At 40.3% G+C, this 27,126-nt stretch overlaps 2 protein-coding genes across 4 annotated transcripts in view; both read left to right on the top strand.

The window, feature by feature from the left end:
- Window positions 1-8,732, top strand: part of LOC147889903 (transmembrane protein, putative (DUF2358)) — a 44,724-nt gene extending 35,992 nt beyond the window's left edge. For both annotated transcript variants that reach the window (XM_087390853.1, XM_087390852.1), the window contains exons 2-5: window positions 1,995-2,233; window positions 3,223-3,303; window positions 8,138-8,494; window positions 8,601-8,732. In XM_087390853.1, coding sequence (XP_087246979.1) covers window positions 1,995-2,233; window positions 3,223-3,303; window positions 8,138-8,494; window positions 8,601-8,702 — 779 coding nt within the window. In that variant the 3' untranslated portion in view covers window positions 8,703-8,732. The remainder of the gene's footprint in view (window positions 1-1,994; window positions 2,234-3,222; window positions 3,304-8,137; window positions 8,495-8,600) is intronic.
- A 16,080-nt stretch (window positions 8,733-24,812) lies between these two features.
- On the top strand, window positions 24,813-26,787 carry LOC147889902 (uncharacterized). 2 transcript variants are annotated; one of them, XM_087390135.1, is made up of 3 exons: window positions 24,813-24,982; window positions 25,091-25,245; window positions 26,075-26,787. In XM_087390135.1, exons 1-3 carry the CDS (start codon window positions 24,821-24,823, stop codon window positions 26,082-26,084), a joined length of 327 nt encoding a protein of 108 aa, XP_087246261.1. In that variant the 5' UTR covers window positions 24,813-24,820; the 3' UTR covers window positions 26,085-26,787. The 2 variants fall into 2 exon arrangements, with proteins under 2 accessions (XP_087246261.1, XP_087246259.1); XM_087390133.1 differs by having other exon boundaries at window positions 26,057-26,787.
- The last annotated feature ends 339 nt before the right edge of the window (window positions 26,788-27,126 follow it).

Here is a 27,126-nt window from a genome sequence, read left to right as displayed (position 1 = left end):
GTAGTCTGCTATTGAGTGACCACCTGTAAAGTCCTAGCCATTCCTTCATTGGCCCTTCGCTGGGGATAGCATTTACCTAGCCATGGGCTTCTCCATGCTACCTATGCTGGCTGCATGTAGCAGCTCATGTAAAGCTGGCAGATACCTGGTTCTGTTAGCGTTGTTGTCCTTGACACCAACTTCCTCAATAGACAACAGAAGACTTCGAATGCCTTTGTCATGAAACCTCTCCCTCTGTCCGTCACTTAAATTAACTCTGTGACCAAAGCATGCAACATTAATGCACATAGAAAAATATATGGCCTGGTGCTTCATCTTTCCGTGGCTTGTTGCTGCTGCAAGCCAGGTACCACTTGGAAGTACCCACTAGATCAGCAACACCATGAATTTATGATCTCAGACACCAGCCAGTGTCACCTCTTAAACACGGAGTGACACAAAAGAACGGTGTTTCTCTGAAAACAAGAGGCCAACAAAAGAACCAAAACGGCCCCCCCATTCATCAGACAAGTGAAGAGACAGTTCGCAAACAACTCACAATCTGTTGCCATGTCAGTAAATGCAAAGATGCTGATCGTAACTGAGGTTGTCATGTTCTCCCTTATTCATAATTTTACTAGAAACACAACGCTAGAATGCCCAGTCACCCTCAACTAAACGCGGACCATCAATACACAAACCTGCAAATTCTTCTGCAAGGATGTGTGCAGATTCTTTCTTCACTTTCTCCTCAGAAGCTTCGTCATCCCATTTTTTGAAGCAGTAATCCTCTGTGTGTCCTGAATGATTGCAGTAATCACAATGCATTGGTTTCTTTGCACCCTTCTTCTTGCTGGACTGAATAGGCTCGATCTTCAATTGTATCTGAAGTCTGTCGTCGTTATTCATCAAGTAGGGTTGAGATCATTTCATCCAAGGTCATATCAGCATTTACCCGAAGAATTTTGACGATTTCACCATAGCTAGGAGGAAGGCTAGACAGCAATACTACTTTTGAATCGTCTTCATCCATTCGAACTCCACGGTCAGGCAACTGGCAAAGTATGGAGCACATATAATTCAGGTAAATGCAGCTCTGATACCAACTGAAAGAATCACACCTCCATGTATACACATGCAATCATCTAAAACAGAACCCGAGCTTAGAAGCAAAGCATTTAAATCCTTTATTGCTTTTAAGTGTATGCTGTCCATTTCATGTTCAGTGTTACGTTTTATCCTTTTAATGTAATATGTATGCTGCCTTTCAACCAAAATGGACAGCATACATTTTCATGTTCAATAACTGTAATATGCTGCCTTGACAGCAAAAACAGAAACAGTACGTGCCTCAGGCTGCAAAATGGGGGTAGCTAACTTTTCTTCTGAGCAAAGGTAGCCGACAGCTGTTCTGCAGGCTGGAATTCGTAAGGCTTGCATTTGTTTCACACATGATCTCCCTGCCCATGTTTGCAAAAGTTTGCAGTTTGCTGATGCTTGCCTGGAACTATGTGTAGAATGCCCATTACTGGCGGTATCTAATGTGCCCCCTTGTATAGTAGCATACAAGCATTCGCATGATGCACTCTCTAGCATATACACTATTGGCATCTGCAACAGAAGTGATTCTATTGCTGACATTATGGCTTACTTTTGTGGATATTCGTGGCAAGGGTTTTATTTCTTCTTACTTCTTCCTCTATTTTACGATGTCCTTGGGCCAAGGGAGAGTTATGCATTCTCATGCTTGGGGCACGGGTGCTCAAGCCTTACTCTTTTGGATATTTGTGGCAACGGTTTTCTTGCTGTTTTGTTCTTCCTCTATTTTAGCACATGTTCTTGGGCCAAGATAGAGTTGTGCATTCTCATGTTTGGGCCAGGGGTGCCCAAGACTGGATGCAGCCTTTACGAATGCATTTTGGATACTCAATTGAAAAAGGAACGATTCAAAGAAGATATGTAATCTCAATTTTAATTTTCTGTGTGACGTATGTTTATTGTGTCTCTTATTTCAGTACGGGCAGCCACACCAACTGATGGTAGCGATGTGTCATCTGCTGTTGCCACATCTGTAGAAAGGTCTGAGGCAGACAAACTAGTTGATGGCATATCTTTTGGTCAGTTATGTAATGATTTTGAATGCATAAGCAGTCCAGCTGTGGAGGCAACGGCTCGGCAGCTTGTCAGAGACATATTGGAGATGAGAGAGGGTAACAGAGCACTGGGATGCTTTGCTTTTTCTGTGAAGTACAAGGTATTTTTGGACGCTTGACACAAATCATTATTTTGAAATCAATTGGTTCACTGATATAGTGCCTTTTATATGCATTTCCAAGCTTATTAAAAGTCTTTGTCATGCTTTGAGCTTCATACCAGTGACAAATCCAAAGTTTCTCAGCTGTCACAAAATTATTGATTACGGCATCTGCAAGCATGGCAAAATATATGATGAACCCCAGATTTTTGCAGCAGAATTTCACTCTTAGCTGCTAACTTCAAGCAAGTACACTGGTCTCTTTTCCAAGTCATTTGTTAGATGGAGCTTGAGGTCCAACCCTCTTAAGGGCAGATGAAAAACCATCACTGCTGCCAATTGGTGGCTTGTGTGGTTCTGCCTAACTTGGAAGGCACACTTTTCAATTTGGTGCTGCCTAAGGCCATTGATTCACCTAGCAAATGAATCTAACAGCAATATGTAATTTGCAGCTTGAACAAATATGCTGGGAACTTCACTTACAATCTTGTGGTTTCTTGATGCAACCAATGCGTCAATACCTGGCATCATAAACAATATATCATCCTTATAATTTCTTGAATCCTTTCACGTTCTATTTATCTTTTGTAAAACAGGAAAGAACTTCTAAATAGACAGGCCTGACATTATTCTGAAACCCGAGGAGTACATATAACCTTGAAACTTAATTAGAAGTAGTGAGAGATAAAAATGGATGATGACTGAAAAAGGACATCAAGAGGCTCTTAGTCATGTTGTTTTTATGATAGAGGCTCTGAGCGCTTCTTAATATTAGAGGCTGTCTGTTTCTTGCCCATCTTTGCAGCTTAACAATTCATCAAGCCCAGGTCAACATCCTCTTCATCATTCATTGCCATGCCATACCCAGAAAGGCAGAAAGCTGTGCAGACATCTAGATCTTGATTTTTTTGCTATACATTCAATTATTTTAATGTTATAAGGTTTGGCTCCTTGGGCATACTGATGTGATGATTATTGTATCCTTGCAGGATCCTCTTCGATCCTTTACAGGTCGTGAGAAATATAAGAGGCCATCTTGGATGAAAGCTGCATTAGATAACCCTTCTGTGGTAAGATGAAATCTCCTATTATCTGATCATGTGGCTTTATTCTTCAGCTATTTTTGTGTTTGCTCGGTGTGATTAACCTGGTGCATAATGCATTGAATCTTTGGCTATTTCCCTTGTCAGACCTGACAATATACATGCGTTGTAAAACTTCTCTTCCTGCCTTGGCCTTAAGCTTGGACATGGAATGTGTAAAATAAGGTGACAAAAGTAAAGGGGTATTGCCCTGATGTTTGAAAGAACGTATGTTTGTTTTCCTTGCAATGCCTTTGAAGGCTCTAAAAAATTGTTTTCTATGCATAGACATTGAAAGCATCTTGGAGTACGTTTTCCTCACATGACCTTAACAATACCAGTTATTAAGGTCCTTTGAAGCCATGCATGGAAGGTAAACTAGTAGGGTCTTTCAAAGGTCCTTATGATGTGTTTGCAAAGTATTGGGATGGCAATCTTCTAGTGAATTGCATCCAGGGAAGTACCTCTCTCGATGTCACTAAATCTTGAATGTTTTAAGAAAGATGGAGAATTTAGGTGCTGAGGTTTTGGTCAAGGAATTGAACATCTTTTCATAGGAAAGATGGCTCCTGATGATACCAGTATAATAAAGCCGGTGGTGACTTATCCTTGCTTCTTTTTGAGTTTTGTACACAATTTATATTATGGCTCAGAATGCAGCATGTTATAAAATAGTTAGTAAAATCTGCATGCTTTGTCTTGTATAAAAATTGTCACTGTGATGACTTGTGGTACCCTCAAGCCCATTAACCCCCAAGGCGTCAATCCTTATGTACTAGGCCTAGATACTTACTATCTTTGATCTATGCAAGGAAAAAGGTACATATTTTGCAAAATATCTTAGTGTAGAAATGAAAAAGCATTAGCACCAAAACATAATATTACAGAAATAACATAAATGCAGTAAACAAGTGGATACTTTGTGAAGGAGATGGTAAAGGATGACCTAAAGTGATACTGATTGGTTGGTAAGAGGCAATTGAAGTCAACCTACAAATTCCAAACTAAATATGCATGGAGCCCATGCACTCTCCATGCATGCACGACATAGCCAAAGTTCTACTCTTGGCCGTTTCATTGCGGTTTCCCTAGCAAGACCCTCCATGATCACCACTGTTTTCGCATAGCAAGAGCCTTACGTTTGCCGCCATTCCACACCACGAGAGCATTTATGCTCATCGCTGCTTTACCTAGCGAGAGCTTTATCATCATTTCACTTGTTGGCAGGAGCCCACTGGCTGTATGGCAAAGTTCACCACATTCATTCATGGAATTGCATGTCTTAGGGTGGATCTAGTCGTTAGGGAGTTTCAATGCTCTAGCTCCCTCCATCCTAGAAGGACGCGCCTCAATGCACATCCATGCCCCCCCATGCACTTTACGTCTAGAGTCCCATGTGTGACAATTGAGATGGAGGGAGCAAGCTGAACTCAAGATTGTAAGATGAAAAAATAGAGTAGAAGGGCTGCCCAACATGACAAAATGGCGTAGCACCTAACGAGGGTTAAACCACATGTGCTAACAATAACTCAACCTCTAACTACAGTTAGGGGGGAAAATCTTAGATAACGATAAAAGGTGCCCCTAACCCTTTTAATTAATAAGTATATTGTTTCTAACATCTCTTGCAATGACAATTTCATGACGTAGAAGGAGTGGTCTCAATCACCAAATGGAAGGAAGCCCAAAGCTGAGGTGCATAAAGGGCTGCACGTTGATGCATAATCCCTCTTTCCTTCAAGAATCCTTGAAGGCATCTGACTCTTGTAGGTGCTCAAGGCTGAGTCACTCCTGCAGAGATATGCTGCATTGGTGTCCTACAGGCAAAGCTCCCTTTGCTGCACCCTTATGCCCTCCTACTGTGAGTGGGTCTGCACCTAGGTGTGTTGCAGACATCTGGATTTCTGCCCTGCAAGAACTATCTGTGTATCTGGTGCTCCCACTTCTCTTCACTCATGCAAGGTGATCTTCATGCTTAGCACTCATGATACTGACTTCTTGGCCCTCTTCTGCTGCTCTGGATGCAGCCTGTTCCAAGGCTTTCAGAAATGTCTATGGCTTCCTGGAGCCCTTAAAACAGGGTAAAATCCCCAGCAAAATGGGCCGGCTGGCCCCCTGATCTGGCCGACCTGTTAGGGTTAGGTCGAGTGGACAGTCAGCTAACCAGTTTGCTCAGACTGGGCCGACCGAGTCTGTCTACTGCCGGTTAAGCCGACCTGTCTACCAGCCTATTTAAGACCTTTCTACCTGCACAGCCTCTGGCCCTTTCTTGTGTGCAGGTCTGCTGTTTGGTTCTGGTCCTTTTTAGGTCTGTCCTGCCTCTGCTGGCCTCTTGCCCTGTCCATGCTGTATCTGCTGCTGCTGCTGCTGTACCATCTGCAGTACCATTTGTACCAATTGTACCTGCTGCAGTACCAGCCCATGTAGCTTCATGCTCTTGACATAACAGTAGATCTATGTGCTGTCCATGTGGCAGCCATACTGCTGCCCACACGGCAGCCTCATCCCCTCCCCCTACAGGTCTATCTATCCTCATGCATGCTAATATCTCCAAAAGCCTGAAAGAATAGTGGAAGAGCAACCCCCCCTTTGGTAGGTCGATGAGCAGCATATGTAGACATAAGATGCTCATTCTGGACAGCCACCATTAGAGAATTTTTTTTGGAAGGGATGGCTGTAATTAAGGGGCAATTAATGCTAGATTAGTGGCATCAGCACTCGGGGAAAAATTAGCTAGAGGGCTAATTGGGAGGATTTGGCGGAAGCACTATAAAAGCCCCAGCCCCACTCATTTTCAAGTGTGTATTCATTTGATGTCTTATCCTCCATCCACATTGAGCGCCTTTTTACTTCAACGCCTCTCTCTCTCTCTCTCTTCCCCCCAACCCCGCCCCCTCTCTTCACTCCTCTGCCTGCTAATCTCTCTTCCCCTTTTCCAATTCTAGTTCCCCCTCTTCCTTACACAGTTTTAAGACAGATAAAATTCACAAGTATCACAGCTCTCTTCTCGAATTTACAAACAAGTTACATTAGGGGTTTCATCTTTTATTAAGTTATTAATGGGAATCGTCATCAATTTGGACTCTTCTATTTGCTGCAAGTATGGCATTAGATAGAATGTCCTACATGCCTCATTTGGAAGAGAACTTAAAGGCTCAACGAATTATCCAGAGCAGACGTTCACTACATAAAATGAGCAACATTGGTAAAGGCTTATGGAAGATTGTGAAAAACACTCTCACAAAAGCCTAATAGAAATGCCAAGAAAAGTGAAGAGTGGGAAACTAAGAGTGCACAAGCAATGCCCATAATAACTAACATTTTGAGGTTTTCATTGATTATTCACATCGTTCTAGGCTACATGAATGTTGCTCATTGGTAAGGCTTATGGAAGATTGTGGAGAACACTCTCCCAAAAGCCTAATAGAAATGCTAAGAAGATTGAAGAGTGGAAAACAAAGGGTGCCCAAGCATTTCCCATCATCATTAGAAAAGTTGAGGTTTTTAGTGATTAATCACATCATTCTAGACAACATGAAGGTGAATAGTACATGTAGTGTTGCCATTCTGACGTCAGTTTAATGTCCCCTGCTCGCCCCCCACCCCCCAAAAAAAAAAAAAAACGCACACACAACACACATGATGACCACACACCCACACCCCCCAGAAAGAAAAAACCTTATATTATGTGCTTGTAAAATAACACACATTAAGCTCTCTGTGAGGTGCTGGTAATAAAATGGAAAAGTTGTTTGCTTTGCAATCCATTACAGAGGGTGATTGCTCACTACCCATGGTAACCCAGTAGCATGCACCAACAACCAGTGTGGCGGGCTATGCAACCAATGGATTCCTTGATTCATGAGAATATAGAAGATGCGCTTGCAAGCCAAGCTTTGCCCAAGCCTTGCTGCAGTTTAGAATCTTCCTGGAAACCTCTCTCCCAGATCAAGTGTAAGGTATATGATGTGTAGTGAAATGTTCACAATGTGGCAACAGGCTGCATATGCCCCCCACCCTCCCCAAGGCTGTGATGCTAGCAACAGTCTCCTAGACATTGTCCACTAGCAAATTTAGGGGTGTTGCTTGAGTGGGAAGAAAACATGTGTTAGTAGAATTATAAGGTAATTCGTTCCTTCAGGAATACCGTATAGAGAAGGTCTGCCATCCCCTCCTTGAGTATTGGTGTAACATAGGGTGGAAGAACTTACACAGAGGTCATCTCCATCATATGTTGGCAACAGTCCACATCATACCATATTTACTATTTTGATTAGTGAGGGTTCAGCTCTCTTCTTTGACACATGAGAGGGTACTAACATAGAATGACAAAGCAATTGTAAGAATGTAGTGCTTGTAGTGAACAAAGCAATTGTAAATGAGATGGATTTAAATCGTGGAGTGTCACAATCCTTCGAAGAGGAAATTTGGAGTTTGTGAAACAATCCACTCTTTAATGTAATTGTGCTAAAGCAGGATGAGTTGAATGAAACATTGGTTCAGAGTCCTCCCTTTGATGGCATTTAGTTATTGCCTGCTCATATTAAACATCAGGACTTCAGATGAAGGATTTTATATCATACCCATGTAAAATATAGATGCTCAAGTTCAATAGACCTTGTTGCACCACCCAATACTATGTTCCACATCGGGTCATTTGAGATCTGTCCTTATGTACCAAAATGGTTTCCTGTTTCCATGTTTTTTAGGATGTCAGCTCCAACACTTTCCTTTTCTGCAGTGTTTGGACGCTACAGCTTGATTGGAATTTATGGAAGTTTACTGAGACACAGATGATCCCATCTGCTGCGGTTTGCCTCAGGCGGTGCGTGAAATGGTGATGCAATCAACAAGTGTCTTAAACATTAGATGGGTCTTGCGAGGCAATCCCAAATTTACACCGTCCATTTTAGGAGGTGACCTAATTTTGAGCATTAAGGCTACATACACACTTAATCAGATCAGTGGCCAGGTTCTAGAGCATGTGGAGGAGTGGAATCTGTCTGGCTCATCTGCCATTGCACAGGCGTATTTCTGGGCTTCTAGGCTTGCGTATTCAGCTGTAGAAAGTGGAAAAGATGCAGTTGAGGCAGTGCAGGATGTTACTAAGCTTGTACAGAAGGAAAAAGATGAGGACAGGCCCACTTATTTTCGGGATCCGTCTGGAGACCCCGCCAAGGTAGGTTCTCAAAGCTGCTAGATTCATAACCTTTGAGTCTAGATTTTTCAAAGATTGTTTTGGAGTTGCATTAAAGTGTTACAATCTGTTTGTCTTCACTGTGCAGTTTTTCCAAATGGACGAAAATCCTCAAGGAGACCTATACCAAGTGGGTCTGTTTATCGCATTGTTATATCTTCTTGTGCAATTCTTAAGATCAACCCTTTAATCAATAGTAATGAAGTTGTCTTGTTATCTATCCTTCCCTTGCTTTGTATGATAACATCTCCAAAATCCTCTCCAGGACTGACTTAGTAGTGTTGTTTACCGAATTCCTTCTGGAATGGAATGCAAGCTTGCATTGGTTTTGGATGAATTGTTTTTAAGAGCTGAGCCAGTTGGTTGTGCGAGCGTGGGGAGTCTGGCCTGTGCTTTAGGCCGTGTTTTGATATGGTGGTTTATGGGTTGCTTCTTGAGGCTGCTATGCTGCTATAAAAAGAGGCAAAAGTTTGTCATATGTGATATGCACTCCCTTTACTGTACTTATGCATTTGTAAATAGGTTACCCAATGGACTTACATGAGATTGCAAATGCATCCTTCTCTGATAGCATTTTCAAATTTCTGCTCTGACCTGTAACATCTCCGCAGGTGTATTGTTTTGTATAAAGTTATTATCAGGCCAGCCTAAGTTGAATTACTGACTGAGTGTGCCAAGATGCAAATTGATATGCCTGCACAATGTTGATGTGCGTTGCTAGACAATGTTCAGCAAAAATTATAGGTGAAAAATGTATATTAAACCGTCTCACAGGTGTTGAAAATGAGGTGCTCACTTCATGATCTATTTTTTCCTTGAAATGGAACTTTCTTTGATTCAGTAGTTTGTAATCTGAATTTTGATATTTCTAGAAGTGGCATATATTGGAGAGGCAGCTAAGTGTGAATATTTGAAGAAGTACTTTCTCGTCTGTGCCAGCTCAAACTCTATTTATTGCCTGAACAACCGGCACGAACCTGCCTGGTGAATGCGTCTTTAGGCATCATAAATTTTGTCTGCATGCTAGGCATTGTGCTCTTTGATAACCCCCCCCCCCCAACAAGTACTTTCTCGTCTGTGCCAGCTCAAACTCTATTTATTGCCTGAACAACTGGCATGGACCTGGTGAATGCGTCTTTAGGCATCATAAATTTTGTCTGCATGCTAGGCATTGTGCTCTTTGATAATTCCCCCCGCCCTAAAAGATGCTTTTCGATATTTGAACGTCATGTCCTTGGGAAATGCTCTTTTTGTGCAGGACTTCATTGTTTTATACACAATCTGCCATCTTCCTTTGAGCGAAAAAAGTTGCTAAAAGAATCATAGGATAGTTGCTATTCATTGTGGGCATTGAATAGACACTTCCTTCCCCGGATAAAGTTGCCACTCTTTATCCGAAACTCTAAAGACAGTGTTTAGGTACTGTTCTCTCTTGTTTCTTCCTCTGGTCAAATTGACGTCGTTATGTACATATATTTTTGGCTTTGATGTTTGCATGATGTCTTGTTCATATGGATAAGGATTTCTAAGGTTTCCCACATTTTATCACTAGACGCCCACGAAGGGAGCCCATTGGGCAGGCAAGTCGCTGATCTATCAATAAAGCAGATGCCTCTCATTTTCTCAGCACACTAACTTGGAATGGATAAGCGTGGCCCAAGTATCTACATTCAAATGTAAACGTACCTAGGGGACATGGGTTGGTGTGTTTTGTCTTGTGCATATGATAGATATCCATGATTTCTTGACACGTTGATACCGCTCTCTTATTTGGGATCATCTTTTTTAAAACTTCATTGCTGCATCTCACTTAATATGTATTGGCTTTAAAAAAAGGCAGTCTTATGGTAGTAACTTTGATATGGCCTACCTGAGAATATTCAAGTGTCCAAGAAGTTGGCCTGCAATCTCTAGCTTGGTAGGTTTTAAATTATGTGTCAAGGGCAGCAGTCAGCCAGCATTACTGCTGGCCGTCAGAACGAAGGCCCGGACAGGGCAGAAACAAAATCTGCCACGTCTACAGGTCACATTGACCGCTGATGTTGCTGTCGGCCAAAGAAAAGGGCCCCCTAACACTCGTCTTCATCCTTCAGGTTCAGGGTTGTTGGAATGCTCAGCTGTCATTGTCTGCATGCTATGGGTGGCCTCTCGCCTGCTGTCCTTGAAGTCAGAGAAAGGCCCCAAGTTGGCGTTTCTAGGACCATATACATGTTGTGATTTATTTAGAGGCTCCTTGTTGAACCTGGGTACATGGTTTTCCCTTCCCTTAGAGGCTCCTTGTTGACCCTGGGTACATGGTTTTCCCTTCCCTTCCGTTGAACCAACCACTTGCATCTTCTCTCCCCCTTGCTTCACAACTTTCCTCCTCCACCGCCTCTCCTCGTGTAGACGTTCTTCCACTTGCATCCCCCTTGGCTCCCCCACTTCTCCTAATGTTTCTGTCACCATGGATCTCCCCTCCCTTATCCCCTCCCCTCCCTTCACCGTAGATCTCCCCTTCCCTCATTCTTTTGTTAGCGTAAATCTTCCCTCTCGCTCCATCCTTGCCTTTGCCTTTGCCTTTCTCGATTTTTTTGCAATGTAGCATTTGTGTCTACCTTTTGTATTTTCGCTAGCCACTATCATACTTGACAAAGTATATAGCTATAGGTGGTTCCATGTTGATAGTGCATATTGATCGAGCTTCTTTGTTTATCAATTAAAGAAAGCGCGATGAGCAGTTGAACGGAGGTTATACGAGAATGCAAGCTGAACCAAACACCAACTCCTAGTAGGCTTTCGAGTGATGATCTAGTATTACATGATGCAATGTCCCAAAGTGTGTAAACTTGATTGCAACATTTAATGAGTTTAGGTGGATTGACATAGTTTATGAAGCTACACTTTATGGGAGGATGATAATAGGCCCCCCCCAATTGGCGAAAACTCATATGAATTAATTTGTTGGTGTGGGGGAGGGGGGAGTGGTATATGATGGCAAAATATTTAGGGATGTAGTTGGGAGGGCTTGAATTAAATAAAGGGAAGGGGGAGGGGCAAACATGTACCCTTGAAATTAATCTCTCTTAAGGGGAAGGGGGAGAGCTTGATTTTAGAAAAAGGTGGAGGGGCAAGGGCATTAAAGATGGAGGGTCGTGTGAGATTGGGCTTAAACGAAAGAAAGAGGGGAGGGGGGGGAGGGGCATTAAAGAGGAAAGGACATTCCGAAGGGGGAGGGGGATGAGGGCGGATATATAATACTATTATAAAGAAAGGGGCACATAATATTACTTTAAAGCTTAGTGGTAGAGCTTGCGTGTGGGAAAAAGAAGGTTTTGAGTTTGAATGTTTTCTTGAACCTTTGGGGAAGTCCCCTTTGGACATTGTATATGCATAATATGAATTAAGCTATGGAGAAATAAAAATTAAAGCATAAATAATTAAGATATAGATAAACATAGGTTAATTAAGTCTCCATGCATCAAAACTAATTAACTAATGGGTTGGAATAGGAGAGGTGAGGGCCATCTCGCTCTCATGAAAATTACATGCCAGTTTAAAAAAAAGTACAGCACATGCTCTCTTGAAACAAGTTTCTTGAAAGATGCAAGTTCAAGCCCATTGTGGACAAAACTTTAAAACATGCAAAATTGCATGTAATGAACCTAGAAGGGAACTTTCTATCTAAGAAGTACATAAAGAAGTTTGCAATAGTCATAGTTTACCTTTGTCTATTTGAAGACCACTCAAAGTGCATACTTTTTAAAGGATAAGAGAACCATTGTAGAGCCGTTGAAAAGCTAGATTAATGTGGGCTACGCAAAATTGTTGCCAAGAGTTGGACCATGAGGTGGATGAAATCTTAGAATAGCGATGCAGCACTAATAAAGGAGGTACAAGTGAAGAATCTTGTTTTCATAAAGTTGATATATAGAGGTAAAGGCAACTACCTTAAAAAACACAATACAAGTTGAAGCCTGTCACTAGAATTTCATGTTTGCCATTAAGACAATAGTAAAAACGTTTCCAAAGTCGATGGAATTAGTCATAAAAATTTGAGGCAATGGATAATGATTCTTAGGAGCACCCATTTGATTTGTTCTTTGGTTTATTAGACAATAGTTCAAATGTTGCCATAGTCAATGGACTTGATACATAAAAACTTGAGGTAGTGGACAATGATTCTTAGGAGCACCCATTTGATTTGTTCTTTGATGAACTAGAGGATCTTCCAGTGCTAGGTATTGTTGAGCTTGTAACAGTTGTGATACAAGATCTTATGGTACAACATGAAAGAGCAACATTGATCTTGTTTATCATAGATGGACAATGGGATGCATTGTTTGTTATTTTGGCATCTACATTCAAGAGAGTGAGTGGAAAGGTGTTGCATGGCATGGTGTTGTGGTATGAGGATCATTTTGCAGGTGGCATTGGCATCCAGATCTTGTGACATGGTATTTGTGCATAAGGGCGATGGTCCATCATTCGTGCTCAACATCTTATTGAGTACTTTGATACATACTTCAATCGCATACCTATATTCAACGATCGAGTAAGCAAGCTCAAACATGGACTTGAGTGAAAACGTCACATAGGACTCAACAACTTTGAACCTAAGCATGGTAGCTCTACATTAGACGACACACATTTGTAACAATACACAAAGAGGCTAGTGGACGAAAGATTGCACATAACCATTGAGGGCCTACTTCTCATAAGGGAAGGTGGCAACAAGAAAGCAACAAAAGTGTTGTAGTGGAAGGTAAAGGTAAGGCACTGGAGGTCCACATCCAAAGCATCGAACCCAAAAGGATGTCATTTTTAAGAGATAGGAAAGTGGAGTAGTGAATGTGAAGTAGACGTACTACCAGGTAGTGATGAACTTGTATCTCAAACCTTGTAGATTGTTCTAAAGAAGCTCATTTGTAGAGAAGGTGGGGCAAGCAAGAAGCAAAACCTATAGCATGTAGTGATGGGCTTACAACTCAAACCTCTTAGATTGGTCCAGAGCAACATACTAGTCAGGACCTTAGTAGTCAAGCCCTCAGTATTCAACACACAAGTTAGGTCCCTACTACACTAACGAAGGACACAGTTCTAGAAGAGAGGCTTGATGATGAGTCATCTTCAATACTTCAAGATTGGTTTGGATGTAGGATATAGTGTAGAAGAACCTAAAGAGGGAGTCAAAAAAAGGCATGGTAGTGAAGAGCAGGGCTGTGAAGAGCTTCAAAATCGTGAAGGACATAATTAAAATAGAGAGAATTTCATATATATAAATTTGATTTTGAAATGAAGAAATCATTTTGATTTTCTCAATTATGTGTGCATATTGTTCAATAGTTTGTTTTAATATTTTAATGGTGAATAGTAAAATCGAGATGATGTTTATGTTAAATAGTTTATTTTGATAATTTAACACTGAATATTAACACTAAGATTGTATATTTGTACACTACCTCTCTCAGAGAACACTTATCTTCTCACGTGCCCAATGATCAAATTTATTCTATGCAAGTGAGTATGCAAAATATTGGCTTAATTACTTTGTTTTAATATTTTAACGGTGAATTCTAACTTGCAAGATAGTGTATATGTACACCACCTCTTTGGGAGAACACTTATCTTCTCATGTGTCCAATGATCAAAATTACTTCCTGCAAGTGGGTGTGTAAATGTTCAACCAATATTGCAATATTTGTTTTGAAATATATGGGGAAAAAAACCATGGGACTATGATAGTTTTAAAAAAAGGACTCTTATTTAGTCGAGTTTCAAAATTGGACTTTACTAAATTTCAAAAACTTTGAAAACGTTGTTCATTTCTTTTAGAAAAAAATCATGATTTTTTTTTGTCCTAGGTGCATTTTAAATCATGGACCAGTTATAACCACTTACCTCATCGTAGGCTAAACTATGGCATGGTAACTTCCCATACATCACACAGGGTATGTATTTTAGTGCAATGATTTAGTTTACCATTTAGTAATTGGTAGTATGATGTCACACCAGAGAGGATATAAACATCCATCTTTGGTCAATACTAACATTTCTAGTGCTCTTAGTCGAGCTCGCTAGAGTCTCCAGAAGTACAAAGAGAATTTGATAAGGATGGATAAAGTTTCAAATTGAATTTCGAGTTTTATTATATCCTTCCAAAAAGTATCATGTGTCAAATATGTTACTCACTTTTGTTGACTTTGGCATGATTTGATTAACAGTGTTTGATATTTTAGAAATGATGAGTGTAGATTATTTTCACTTTTGATAAATGATGATTTGACATTTTTTTTAAACAACTACAGGATTTTTGGTCATGGATTCACAGGTTCCTTGCCTTCCCTTGCCCATTTTTTTCACTTGCAGGTTTCTAGTCTATTGATTCCTCCCATGATTTATTTCGTTGTATTATTTCCACACCTTGCTTTCTACCTTGTCAAGCTGAGCCATGTGCTTCACCAGACTACTACTTGCCCCAATGTAAAGAAACATAGTGGTAACCTTGCGAGTCTACCTTGCCCAACTGCCTCACCTAGCCATTCTCTACTCTAGATTTTGCCATGTTCAACCATTTGACGTTTTTCTGAGAGGCTTGTGTGCATACTTTTAGTGAATTGCTATGACTCAATTGCCTCAACGATTTGTGTTGAGGTATGGTGCCATGTGCACATAATTAGAAACTAAGGTATGGTATAGGAATGTATTAAAGTAGCCACCCTAGGATGTGGACTACATGATGTGAGGATGTGGATCGAGGACATCCACAAGGAGAGATGTGGATCAGAGGATCCCACAAGTGTTGACTATTCAAAGGGCTCTCTCTATATAAGAAGCCTATTATGTATTGTTGATGATATATATACATTGGAATAGATTGAGTGTTTTCCTATTTGGTGTCTCCCTCCTCATGGTTTTCAATATATGCTTTGAGCCTCCGCAGTTCTTACATTGATCTTATGTATACTAGGCTTAGCATGATCTCACTTTATTGACATGGTATAAGATCATAGGTTTAGCTAAGCCTAGATTGAGATTCAGAGATCTAATGATTGAGAGAGAGGTTGTTCACTCATTCTTTGTGTGAGAAATGTTAGTTTCATCGTGTTCTAAGAGAAATGTGTGAGAGAGAAATCTCTATTGTCAAAGAAAGAGAGATTAGGGAGATGAAACCAGAAGGTAATTCTTTTCACCCCTTAATCAACTGGAGAAAGAGAACACAATCACACCATGAAAACGACAACAGAATGGGTACAATCTCCCCCCCTTGATGAGTGGCTCCCGCTTCCTCATCTAGAGTATTTATGATATTTCATAAAAGCATCAAGGAGCCAAAATTATCCCTCCCATCCAAAAATGAGGGATTTGCTTTACATAGCCATCTTAGGGCCCAAAATGATTTATGTCCTCAACAAAATATATTGCTGAAACTTGTAATAATACATACAGATTGACTACAAGAGTATTGGAGGATTCACGATGCCTTTCATGTGAGTCCTCGGGACGGAGCCTACAGAGCCAACAACAGAAGATTCACCAAAAGTGGATGAGTTGGAGGAGGTTCTTCAGCCAGAGTAGATCGTGTACAATACTATACACAAAGGCCCTTAAGATAAGGAATTTACAGATATCTTGTAAAATTCAAGAGCTATTCAGCATTGAATGCCAAGTGGATGGATGAAGACATGTAGTCTGATAATCCATAGCTCCTGGATATTTACAAGGAAGCTTTACAGTTGAGGTCAACTGAATAGAAGCCAAGGGGATGTCACCAAGTTGTAAATACTCTAAGTGAAAGTTCCACTTGACCATTTATTTGATCGTAGTTATAGAACTTTCCATTTATTTAATTATGGTCAAAGAGTTATTTTCTACTTGGTCAAAGTATTGACTTGGTCAAAGTTACTTAACCCTTTTCTATCCTATGATGTTCAGGTCGAGAACATGGTAGTCCAGGCGGTAAATCCTCTAAGAAACAATCAAAAAATTGAGAAAGAAATTTTTGGTGCATAGGCTTAGTGTTTGGCTGAGTAGTCATAACCGTATTCACCAAAATAAGATATGTCTTCTCACGTTTTCTAATTGCTCTTTTGGCTTGTGTGTGGTTGAGTAAAGGACTGACCTTAGATTTCATTGAGCTTTTCAGACATATTTCTTGTCTGTCCTTCTCAATCCACATCTGATGTGAATCGTAATCTATCTTAGGATTGTATTGATGCCTCCATGGCATTCCTAAGATGATGTCCGCTCCCTGTAAGGGTGCCACTAGAAAGTCTCGTGTATCCTTGTAGGGTTTGATTGAGATTTCAAGATTCTTGACTTCTCTAGTGCAATTGTATTTTGTTGTGGTAAAAGCAGCTTTGACCTTATAGTTAGATGGGAGAGACTCTAGGTTTAGCTTTGCTAAGGTTCTTTCTGAAATGAAATCATGTGTACTACCATCGTCATGCAAAATAACAACCTCTTTGCCATTAATGAAACCTTTCATCGTTAGAAGAGCATGACAATTATACTTACCTCCCTCTTGCTTGGCTGCTTCGTCGTCAATCATGTGCACTTTCGCCGTCGGGGTCTTCTTCCTTTCAGGACACTCAGTGGCTATGTGTCCCACCTTGTTGCATTTGAAACACCTTATTTCTTTCTTTGGAAAAGTCCCACCGTTCGGCTTTGAAAAAGAATCTGTCTTCTGCGTAACAAAATCATTTTTAGATTTAAAGAAGGGCTTTTTATCAAATCTCTTTTTCTTATGGAAGGGTACATGCCGTTGCAGATCTTCTCCTTCTTTTGAGATCCCATTCTTCCTTTCACAATTCATTGCAAGAGAAATTGCTGAGCTCAGTGAGTGAGGATGAAACATGTTAATCTTGGCTCTCAACTTAGACTTTAGACCTGCCACATACTTCCTTCGTTGATCGCGCTCATTAATTTTCTCTAAAGATTGTAATTGGATCAATGTTTGCCAAAATCTATCAGTATATGTGGAGATCGTTTCCTTATCAAACTGCCTGAAAGTGTCCCATTGTTGTCTAGCTTTTGCTTTGAAATGTGAAGGAAGGAAATCTCGCTTGATGAGCTTTTGAAAAGACTTCCAAGATTTTGGTCGCCTTTTACTATGCTTAGTGATGTTCCACCAAAGTGTAGCACTCTCTACTAAATGATTTGCAGCACATTTAATCTTATCTTTTTCAGAGAGTTTCTACCTCGAAAAATAATCATCTAGCTGACTGATCCAAGACGATACAGTGCATGTTTCTTTCTTTCCATCAAAATTTTGAAATGAGAAAGCTTTTCTACTTATCTTACTCTTCTTCCTTGAATTTTGTGCTCTCAGTGTGGCTTTGATTGTCTTGATAATAGTATCATCGTCAGAATCATCATAGGATGACTCATCATCAGGCTCTTTATATATATATATATATATATATATATATATATATATATTGGAGATCTGTAAAACCATGCGTGGGCAGATGCTGCTGTAGCGAACTGAGACCTGCTGCTAATGCGTTGCTATCCGCATTGACAGAAGGCTAGAGACTTGTCTTGAAGTTTGGGGATTGCTTGGATCTACGCGCGGGCGAAGGACTATGGGTCTGTGCCCTTGATTGCAGGTCTGCAGGAGAGGTGGCGCACGAAATTTACTGCTGTCATGCGTGAAGTCAGAGGCTTCGGAATCCGAAATGACACGTTGGTCGAAAATACGGCAGGCAACTCCAGGCCCGTAGACGGGGTCGCGTACAAAAAAAGAATCCCAAAACTAGAGGCGGCTGTGCGAATCGCGATGGCTGTAGGTCCTGTAAATGGGGCCGCACAGAAGGAGGAAGTTTATTGCAGGTCATTCTGCACGTGACGACGACTACTCCCAAGTCCCAAGAGTCTTCGAAGTTTGCGAACGAGAGCTGATCCCTCGATGCAAATTTTCTCTCCCCCACGACCACGAGCTTTATTTCATGCATAAGTGTCACATAGTACTCTTGAATCTTCCAGAGGGCTTCTCTTTAATTTCTTCACAAGAGCGTGACCTAAGCTCTGATACCACTGAAACCAGAAGGTAATTCTTTTCACACAAATTCACCACTTAATCAACTGGAGAAAGAGAACACAATCACACCATGAAAACAACAGCAGAATGGGTACAATCTCCCCCCCCTTGATGAGTGGCTCCCGCTTCCTCATCTAGAGTATTTATGATATTTCATAAAAGCACCAAGGAGCCAAAATTATCCCTCCCATCCAAAAATGAGGGATTTACTTTACATAGCCATCTTAGGGCCCAAAATGATTTATGTCCTCAACAAAATATATTGCTCAAACTTGCAATAATTAAACAAATACAAAATTGGCCCATGGCCATATATAATGCGCTGTGCGACACCTTGATCGGTACCCTCACACTAACTCCAATCCTTGCTATGAGTTCCATCACCTGTACTCAAGCCGCCAATTACATTAGTTATTAACAATCGATTGAATGAATCACCGAATCAACCGATCCCAACATAACCGTGCTCAAAGCACAATAATAAAGCACAACACCAATAACACTAGCGACATCAGTATTACATGGAATCACCCATAATACCGATCATCTAGCATGGCAAAACACAAGCTAGTCAGGCATCCCCAACTAACCACACAAAGTATCCACTAGGATCCCCGTCGCGTCCGGTGTGCTCCTATGGAGTACTTTGCCATAGTCACACTCGACTAAAAATGATGACTAGAGTGCTCCAAAGACTACCAGACGACATCGGCTGCCAAGACAACTCCTTCTCTGCAACAACGGGCGACTCTGTCATGTCCAACAAAGGGAGCAGGATGCACTCCAATAGGTTTTCTCAAGATGGATGAAGTGGGAGACGTATGTGCTAGGAGGTACTAGTTGAATTCCTGCTCCACGAGCCCATTTCCATACCCTACTTCTTCCCCCTCTTGCAACTCCACCGCCTCTCTGCCTCTTGTGTAAGACGAGATTCCTCTCTCCATAGAAATCTCTTGCATCACCCACCAAACAAAGCTACTAGATGACCTAGAGCCCAAGCAAGTGAGGATTGGACTGGAATTCGACATGTTTTTGTCTCTACGCCTACCTCGGATCACCATGTTCCACAAACTCGCCAGCAACTCCCCACTGCGTCGCCATTGTCGCTCCAAATTCTCTACGGCCTCAAAGTTTTTTTTTTCTTCTCTAAGGTGTAACCTTAAGACACGTGGTAGATAAGAATTGACGAGGGTTAGTTGAAATCACCCTTGGTTAAGTTGGTTAGACTAAGGTTAGTTCAACCTTACCTTGGTCAATGGTTAAGTGAATCCATAATAACCATGGTTAAGGTTTAGGGCTAGGTTAATGCCACATCATCATGCAACCACCTAAGCACACAGTCCCTTCATAAGCAGAGTGTGAGTGTAGTATATGAACCCCTATGCCACATCATCAATTGCCCCTCTTCCTCATAAAAACTTCGACCAGTCGTAACCTTCAATCCAGAAAGAATTTGCACATGCTCCAAAAAGAAAAAGTGATCGTCTTTTCGCGCTCTACGTGTTTGTCAAGTCCGGATTATTGTATGCAATTACACACTGCCAAAGTTGCAAGTTTCTTCAATTGGTAAGACCTTTGCAATGGTAATACGCACCCTAACTATTGAGAAGTTCACTGGGGAAGGATTTCACACCTGGTCTACACAAATGAGGTATCTCTTAAGCATCAGAAGCTTTGAAAGACTGTTAAAGAAGACATACCCACTACACAAAATGAAGCCTCGAAGGAAAAAGACAAAGTAGCACTATCACTCATTGGTTTGCACTTGGGTCCAAACATAATTCATCATATAGACTCTAAGGATCATGCCAAAGATGCATGGGATGAGTTGAACACAGTGTTTGGTGCAAAAGCCAAAAACCAAAAATTCATCTTAAGATTGAATTCTATGGTTTGCAAATGAGCTTCAATGAATCCATGGCACAATTTGTTAACAAGATCAAAGGCATTATGACCCAACTAGAAGGCATAAATGCAAAAGTAGGAGAAAAGGATGCACTTGCAATCCTCCTTAAAAGTATGCCTCAAGAGTACAATGCACTAACAAAACCACTTTGAAGAATCTTCCAGATCCAAAGTTTGAGGAATGTGTATCCTCTCTTCTTGAAAAGAAAGAGAGTTGAAGGCATCAACATTGACATCTACATCACATCAGCAATAATGAAGAACAAGCATTGTTGAGTAAAACATCAACAAAGTGTTACCATTGTGGAAGGATGGGTCACTATCAAAGTGATTGTAGACTTAAGAACAAACCAAAGTGTCACCATTGCAAGAAGCTGGGACACAAGAAAGAAGATTACAGATTGAAGAACCAGCAGTTCAACTACGTGGAGTCATCATCAAGCGATAAGTAGAATGATAAGAACAACATGTATTGAGAAGCAGAAGCCTTGCCCCTTTAGCCCACACGTTTGTAAATCAAATCTGACCACCTGCAAGTAGCCATGTAAGCACTCAAGGGAGGTATTAACATGTAAAAACCACACTTGACCACCTTAAGTAGCAATGTATGCACTAAGGGGAGGTGATCAATTTGTAACTCACATCTGACCACCTTGCGGCAGCAAAAGCATTAGGAAAAAAGGGGGCTCATTTTGGGGCCCTAAGAGAAATTCACGATTTCTTCATTTTTCTTTCCTCTAAAACAATAAAATATAACATAACCCCAATGATGTACCATGTATAATTTGGTATTTTTGACATCACCGATGCGTTCGGAGCGTGCCAAAACCCCCAACCTATCAAATCACTTTCATTTGTATAGGTTGCTTTCTGAGCCTTTTTGGCCTTTTCTGGGCCTCCGAGGGCTCATTTTTGGTGTTTGAAAAGCCTTTTCAAGGGTTTTGGCCTGCTTCAAATGCATCGGTGATGTCAGAAATACCAAATTCTATAGTGTACGTCAGATATAATAAAGTAGCTCATGTCCTCATTGAATGCAAACTCGATCGCATTTCTTTTGTTTTTTCTTTTTCTGATGTTTTCAACATTACATTGGCCCTCCTTTGATTGGTGGAGGGCTATTTTCTTTCTTGGCTAAAAGGCCCCAAAGTGAGCTTCCTTTTTTCCTAATGTATCATGGCACCAAGGGGAGGTGTTAAGATATGGTGCCATGTGCACATAATTAGAGGCTAAGGTATGGTATAGGGATGTATTAAAGTAGCCACCCTAGAATGTGAACTACATGATGTGAGGATGTGGATCGAGGACATTCACAAGGAGAGATGTGATCAGAGGATCCCACGAGTGTTGACTATTCAAAGGGCTCTCTCTATATCAGAAGCCTATTATGTATTGTTGATGATATATATACATTGGAATAGATTGAGTGTTTTCCTATTTGGAGTCTTACTCCTCATGTTTTTCACGATATGCTTTGAGCCTCCGTAGTTCTTACATTGATCTTATGTACAATAGGCTTAGCATGATCCCACTTTATTGACAATTTGATGTTCTCCTCCCTTTGTGTATTATATATACTCTCAGGTCCTCCTTTTGCACTTCTTTCTCTTACTCTTTCTCCTTTCCATAAGATGTCTTTAAAAGTTCTGCCATGTATCAATTGATTCCATCACCTTTTACACTTTTGTATGGGCCTATGCTTCCCTTATATTTCTACTAAGTCCTTCATGGTTGAGCTCCTTTTCCATTTTCTTTTGCCTATGCTTTTATGCTCCTTCTACACTTCCTAACATGCCTATACTCCCCAACAACTACACCCCATCTGCTTTCACTCTTTGACTTCTAGCTTGCTTATGCCTTTCCTCATCACCTTTATATCCCAACACTACACTTAATGCCTTTAGTTGCTCTATCATAAACTTCCTTAGAACTACACTCCTACTCTTCAAGTTTACTTCCCTTCTATCTTATGGTTATAAACTCTCCCTTATACTTATGCACAATGTACATATTTTTGTAAATTGGACTTTCTTTGTATGGCTACAGTTCTTTTCTATGAAATAGCAAATGTATGTGACCCTTCAATAAAGTCTATACTCTTTCTATAAGATAACATGCCTTGATAGAGAAAGGGCATGTTGAGCATATGTTTAAAAACCTTTCTATAACATTATTTTCCATGTACACCCTTTCTTTCTAATAAATTATTGCTTCCTTCCAATTTAAAACTTTGATGCTCATGAGGGGCTCATGTTTTCTTACATTTAATCTTCTGAATGCATGTGGTTTTAAATAAATTTTTATTGTGATTCTGATAAGAAGGCAGCTATTTTTTTGACACCTATCTTCCAAACTAAGTCAACATAAATTCTCACCCATGTTTTTTTTTGGATGGTGGAAAGTATTTAGACATCCCTCTTACTAAAAAGTTGATCATGCTACTACTTAGAAGCTCACTAGTTATCTTGTTGCCTAGAAAATATGTTCTCGTTTGTGAACATTTGTAACTAACATTTCGAAAAAGAGGTTCATTTTTTCATAGCTTTTTATATACTTCTAAAATAAATTTTTTGGTCCTTAGAGATCTATTTTTTGTTTACAAATTTTCTTTGTTAAATAACTTTTAATTCTGCAAAAAGGGGTCTTTTATGTTTTGTACACACTCTCGTGCTCCTTTGCAATTTTGGATGGTTACACATAGTACATTTAAGTCATCAAGGCCCTTGGTCTCTTGACTCATTTTATTGTTCCTTTTATATAATATTTTTTTGTTCATAACCAATTGATTTATTTTTCTTTTTTAAAAGAAATGTTCGTGGGACTCTTCCATCCCAAGCAGATCTTTGAATAGACTAATTCCCACACCATCCCTGGACTCACAAGCAATACTCTTGTGCTTTCAAAAACTTGAGTTCTTATCTTTCATTAGAACTCATGATGTCGAATTGGTAAACTCAAATACTCCACTTTTACTCAATATGCTCTTTGAGTTTAATGTTTGGGTCAAACTTCTTAAGTTCTCTCGGTATGAAAATTTCGGTGCCTTATCTAGATTGCAAAGAGTGGCTTCCAAGCTTATTGCCATATAGCTTAATGTTACAACACCTCTCAATGAATACGCCACACTTATCCCAAGGTTTGCCAATGACATCTTACTCCTTAATGGAGCTTTTCCTTTCCTCATACATGCTAGCCTAGCCCCCTCCAAATACCAAATCCTTGGCTAATGCTTGGTTTGGTTGTTTATCAAAGGATATTGATGATTGCTTTGTATCTATTTCTATCAATAGTCTTATGAGCCATATAGCCTCACATGCACCTGTTGTGCATGGTCTATATTATGACTCAAAGAAATGGATGGCTAAACAATGAACTTTTGTTTGACAATGGTCATGATATAGCGTATTGAGTCTTGACCAAAGAAAAGTACATATTCTTGTGTGAATCTCTTGGTCTCATGATCTCTTGCATAATTACTATCATAGTATCCAAGAAACCTTAGATGACTTCCTCTATAGTATTCTATTCCAAACTATCTTGTACCCTCACATATCTCTTGGCTACATTCTATGATACTGTTTTGGAAGTGCCATGAACAACGCTAATAAACTTACTGCATAACAAATCTATGACCTTGTGATAGCCAAATATAAAAGAGATCTAATGAGTTGTAGATAGTACTTGTCATTGATTGTAGGCTTTTTTGGATCTCTGGTAAGCTTGAAAATTTTCTCCATGGGAGTGGACTACATGTATTGGGCAATTTTCAACACTAATACTTGTGAAGAAATAAACTCTTTCTAAGTATGGAAGTGCCAATATGTCCATTGATATATCTATGGGTACAAATCCATCAGTATCTATCGGTACAAATCCATCAGTACTATCGGTACAAATCCATCAGTCTAGGTATGGGGCATTTATGCAAAAGTACACAAAGGATAGCCTGAGTATATCCATCTGTCACTACACTATGGAATGTAAATTTTCTTGGTGGAGTAGAATGGAGATTTGGTATCCCCCTTCTACCCTACCATAAGTTAACAAAAAAGATATTAGATCTACATAATGCAAGATGTAGTAAAAATATTCTCTTGTGCCGCATGAATGTATTGTGGAATGCTTATCTCTTAACTCTAGTTTCCGTCACCCTTCTACAATGTTGTCCTATGCCTAATACCCTCTCGAGAGGCATAGGCAGTTACAACTGCATTACGTGTGTGTGTGCCATGTCTACTAGTCCATGTAGGCAGTCTCGCATGGATGCCATGTCATTGATCTTCTCCACCTGCATGGATGCCATGTCATTGATCTTCTCCACCATGCAATGCACCTCATACCTCCCCCTTCTAACTTGAAGCAACGAAAGGCTTCATACGGTTGACATGAGCAAAGGTGATGCGTCCATTCGCCAACCGTTACATCTTGTATGTGTAGCGTTGGAGATGCTTCAGTATTTTATACAGGCTAATCCAACAGTGCATCAAACTCTCGATAAGCCCTTTGTGACAAACAGGATAGTAAACAGAGACGAGATCGCCCTCTTGGTAGGTAACATCTTGACGTCCCTTGTTATATGATCTATGTTGCCTTGTCTATGTTGTATGGAGATTTCTTGCAATTGCGGTTCTCAAAATTGGTTGTACTTGCTACAGGTTGTGGTACCAATCGATTGCGTCAGTGAAATGTCTAGGTATCTAAAGGTCTGGCAACTCTGCTGGAAACTGTGGGTCTCTGCCATACAAATCCCTGAATGGACTGATCCGAGTCGATGCTTGAGCAGTGGTGCGGTAAGCATGCAGTACATAAGGTAAACTTTGATCCCAATTGTCATGCATTGGATTGACATACATCTTGATCATCTGTTTGAAAGTTTTCACCAATCGTTCAGTCAACCCTATGGTTTGGTGGTGGTGTGGACTTACAAACGTGAGCTGCACACCCAAACACTTCGTGACGACCTCTACCACTTGTGATTTGAAATTAGAACCTTGATTAGACAAGATTGTCTTCGGGCAAGAATGTCGAGCGATCGCCTGTTGTATCAGGAACTTGGCTATAGTATTTGCTGAAATATTTGCAACAGCAGCAGCTCCACACCATTTTGTTAGATATTCCGTTAAAAGAATTATGTACTTATTACCTGTCAATGATTCAGGGAAAGGGCCAATAACATCCCAAGCTACTAACTCAAATGGGCTACTGACTTGGATTGATTGCAGAAAACCCGACGGTTTTGTGACGGGTGACTTTGTGGCTTAGCAAAGCATGCATGCATGGATGTGGTCAGTGATGAACGTCCTCATTTTAGGCCAGTAGTATTTGGATCGAAGGACTTCCAAAATTCGATGTACTCCTAAGTACCTGCCCAAAAAGTGGGTGTGCATGAAAATACTTGGTAAAGTGAGTGTGTAATGCTATAGGGACATAAAGTTGAGGGTCACGGCATGGACTAACATAAAAAAGTAAATTGTTTACTAATTGAAATCTATGTTGGTCTGGGTGTGTGTGAAACTGACGTAGATGGGAGATAATTTGAAAGACTGCAGGGTCTTTTTGCTGGACTATGGCAAAACTAGACAGATCGACTAGCTGGATGTTATTCTGTATGTAAAAATCAGGTGGTGGCTGGGATTCAGGACGAGCTAGCCACAATAAAAAATCAACTGGTGGTGGTATTTGAACATTCTGGACCAGAGGTGAGCGAGACAATGCATTGGATATCTCATTGTCTTTTCTAGGTGTGTATTGCAATTCAAACACATAGTCTTGAAGGGCCAGAATCCATCTCATCAAACGACCTAAAGGATTTTTTTTTTAAAGTAATGGAATCAAAGGTTGGTGATATGTCTGCACGACCAACTTCGTACCATGCAAGTAAGGATGTAATTTGATAAAAGACCAAACCACAACCAACAATTTTGTTTCTGTAGTTGAATAGTTTCTTTGGGCTTGTGTCAATGCTCTACTAATGAAAGAAGTGGGTCCCAACTGACCTTGGTCGGCTTGTAACAACACAGCTCCTAACCCTTCATTAGATGCGTCAATCCACAACAAGAATGGTTACTGAAAATCAGGATACTTCTGAATGGTAGTGGAGGACAACATTTCTTTTAATTTACAGTATGCTTCTTTACATTCCACATTCCAATTGTAACTTTCACCTTTCTTGACCAAATTTTGCCAACGGATAAGTTACTTTGGCATACTTAGGAAGAAATCTGGTGCTAAAAATTGTCATCCCAGAAAATGTTATAATTGCTTTACTGATTGGGGTTCGGGATAATGAGTGACAACTCGTACCTTCTCGGGATCCATCTGAATCCTAGCTGCAAACACAATGAATCCAAGGAATTTACACTACAAGGCTTAGGCCCTTTTTCGACGAAAATACTGATGCTTTTTACATTAATTTTTTTTTTAAACAGACGCAAACGTCATTATTAAAGTCGTCAAAAGCATAAAAAAAGAACCGTCGCTATAAACTGTCGCTATATAGCAACACTGATAAACGTCGCTATATAGCGACACTGGTAAACGTCGCTATATAGCGACGATTAACAGAACTTAAAAAAAAGCATCAGTGGGGCTAAACAGGGCCATAGCAAGCCCTGTTTTGCCCCACTAATGCTTTTTTTTTTGTAATTATAAAAAAAAGCTTTTAATTACAAAATTTCCCTTGCGAAAAGGG

The sequence above is a fragment of the Dipteris shenzhenensis genome, chromosome 19, assembly GCF_047967505.1.
Source record: "Dipteris shenzhenensis isolate YYH24624 ecotype China chromosome 19, Dip_SZ_1.0, whole genome shotgun sequence".
Taxonomy (NCBI): domain Eukaryota; kingdom Viridiplantae; phylum Streptophyta; class Polypodiopsida; order Gleicheniales; family Dipteridaceae; genus Dipteris; species Dipteris shenzhenensis.
Note: the sequence above shows the minus strand (reverse complement) of the source record. Positions and strands in the feature narration are given on the sequence as shown.

Excerpts from the sequence above, each read along its gene's own strand:
- LOC147889902 (XM_087390133.1), top strand. The coding sequence starts at position 24,821 with ATGAGCAAAGGTGATGCGTCCATTCGCCAACCGTTACATCTTGTATGT. Across the intron at positions 24,983-25,090 it reads GAGACGAGATCGCCCTCTTG|GTTGTGGTACCAATCGATTG; the intron begins GTAGGTAACATC and ends TACTTGCTACAG. Across the intron at positions 25,246-26,056 it reads GTAAGCATGCAGTACATAAG|GTGGTGGCTGGGATTCAGGA; the intron begins GTAAACTTTGAT and ends TGTAAAAATCAG.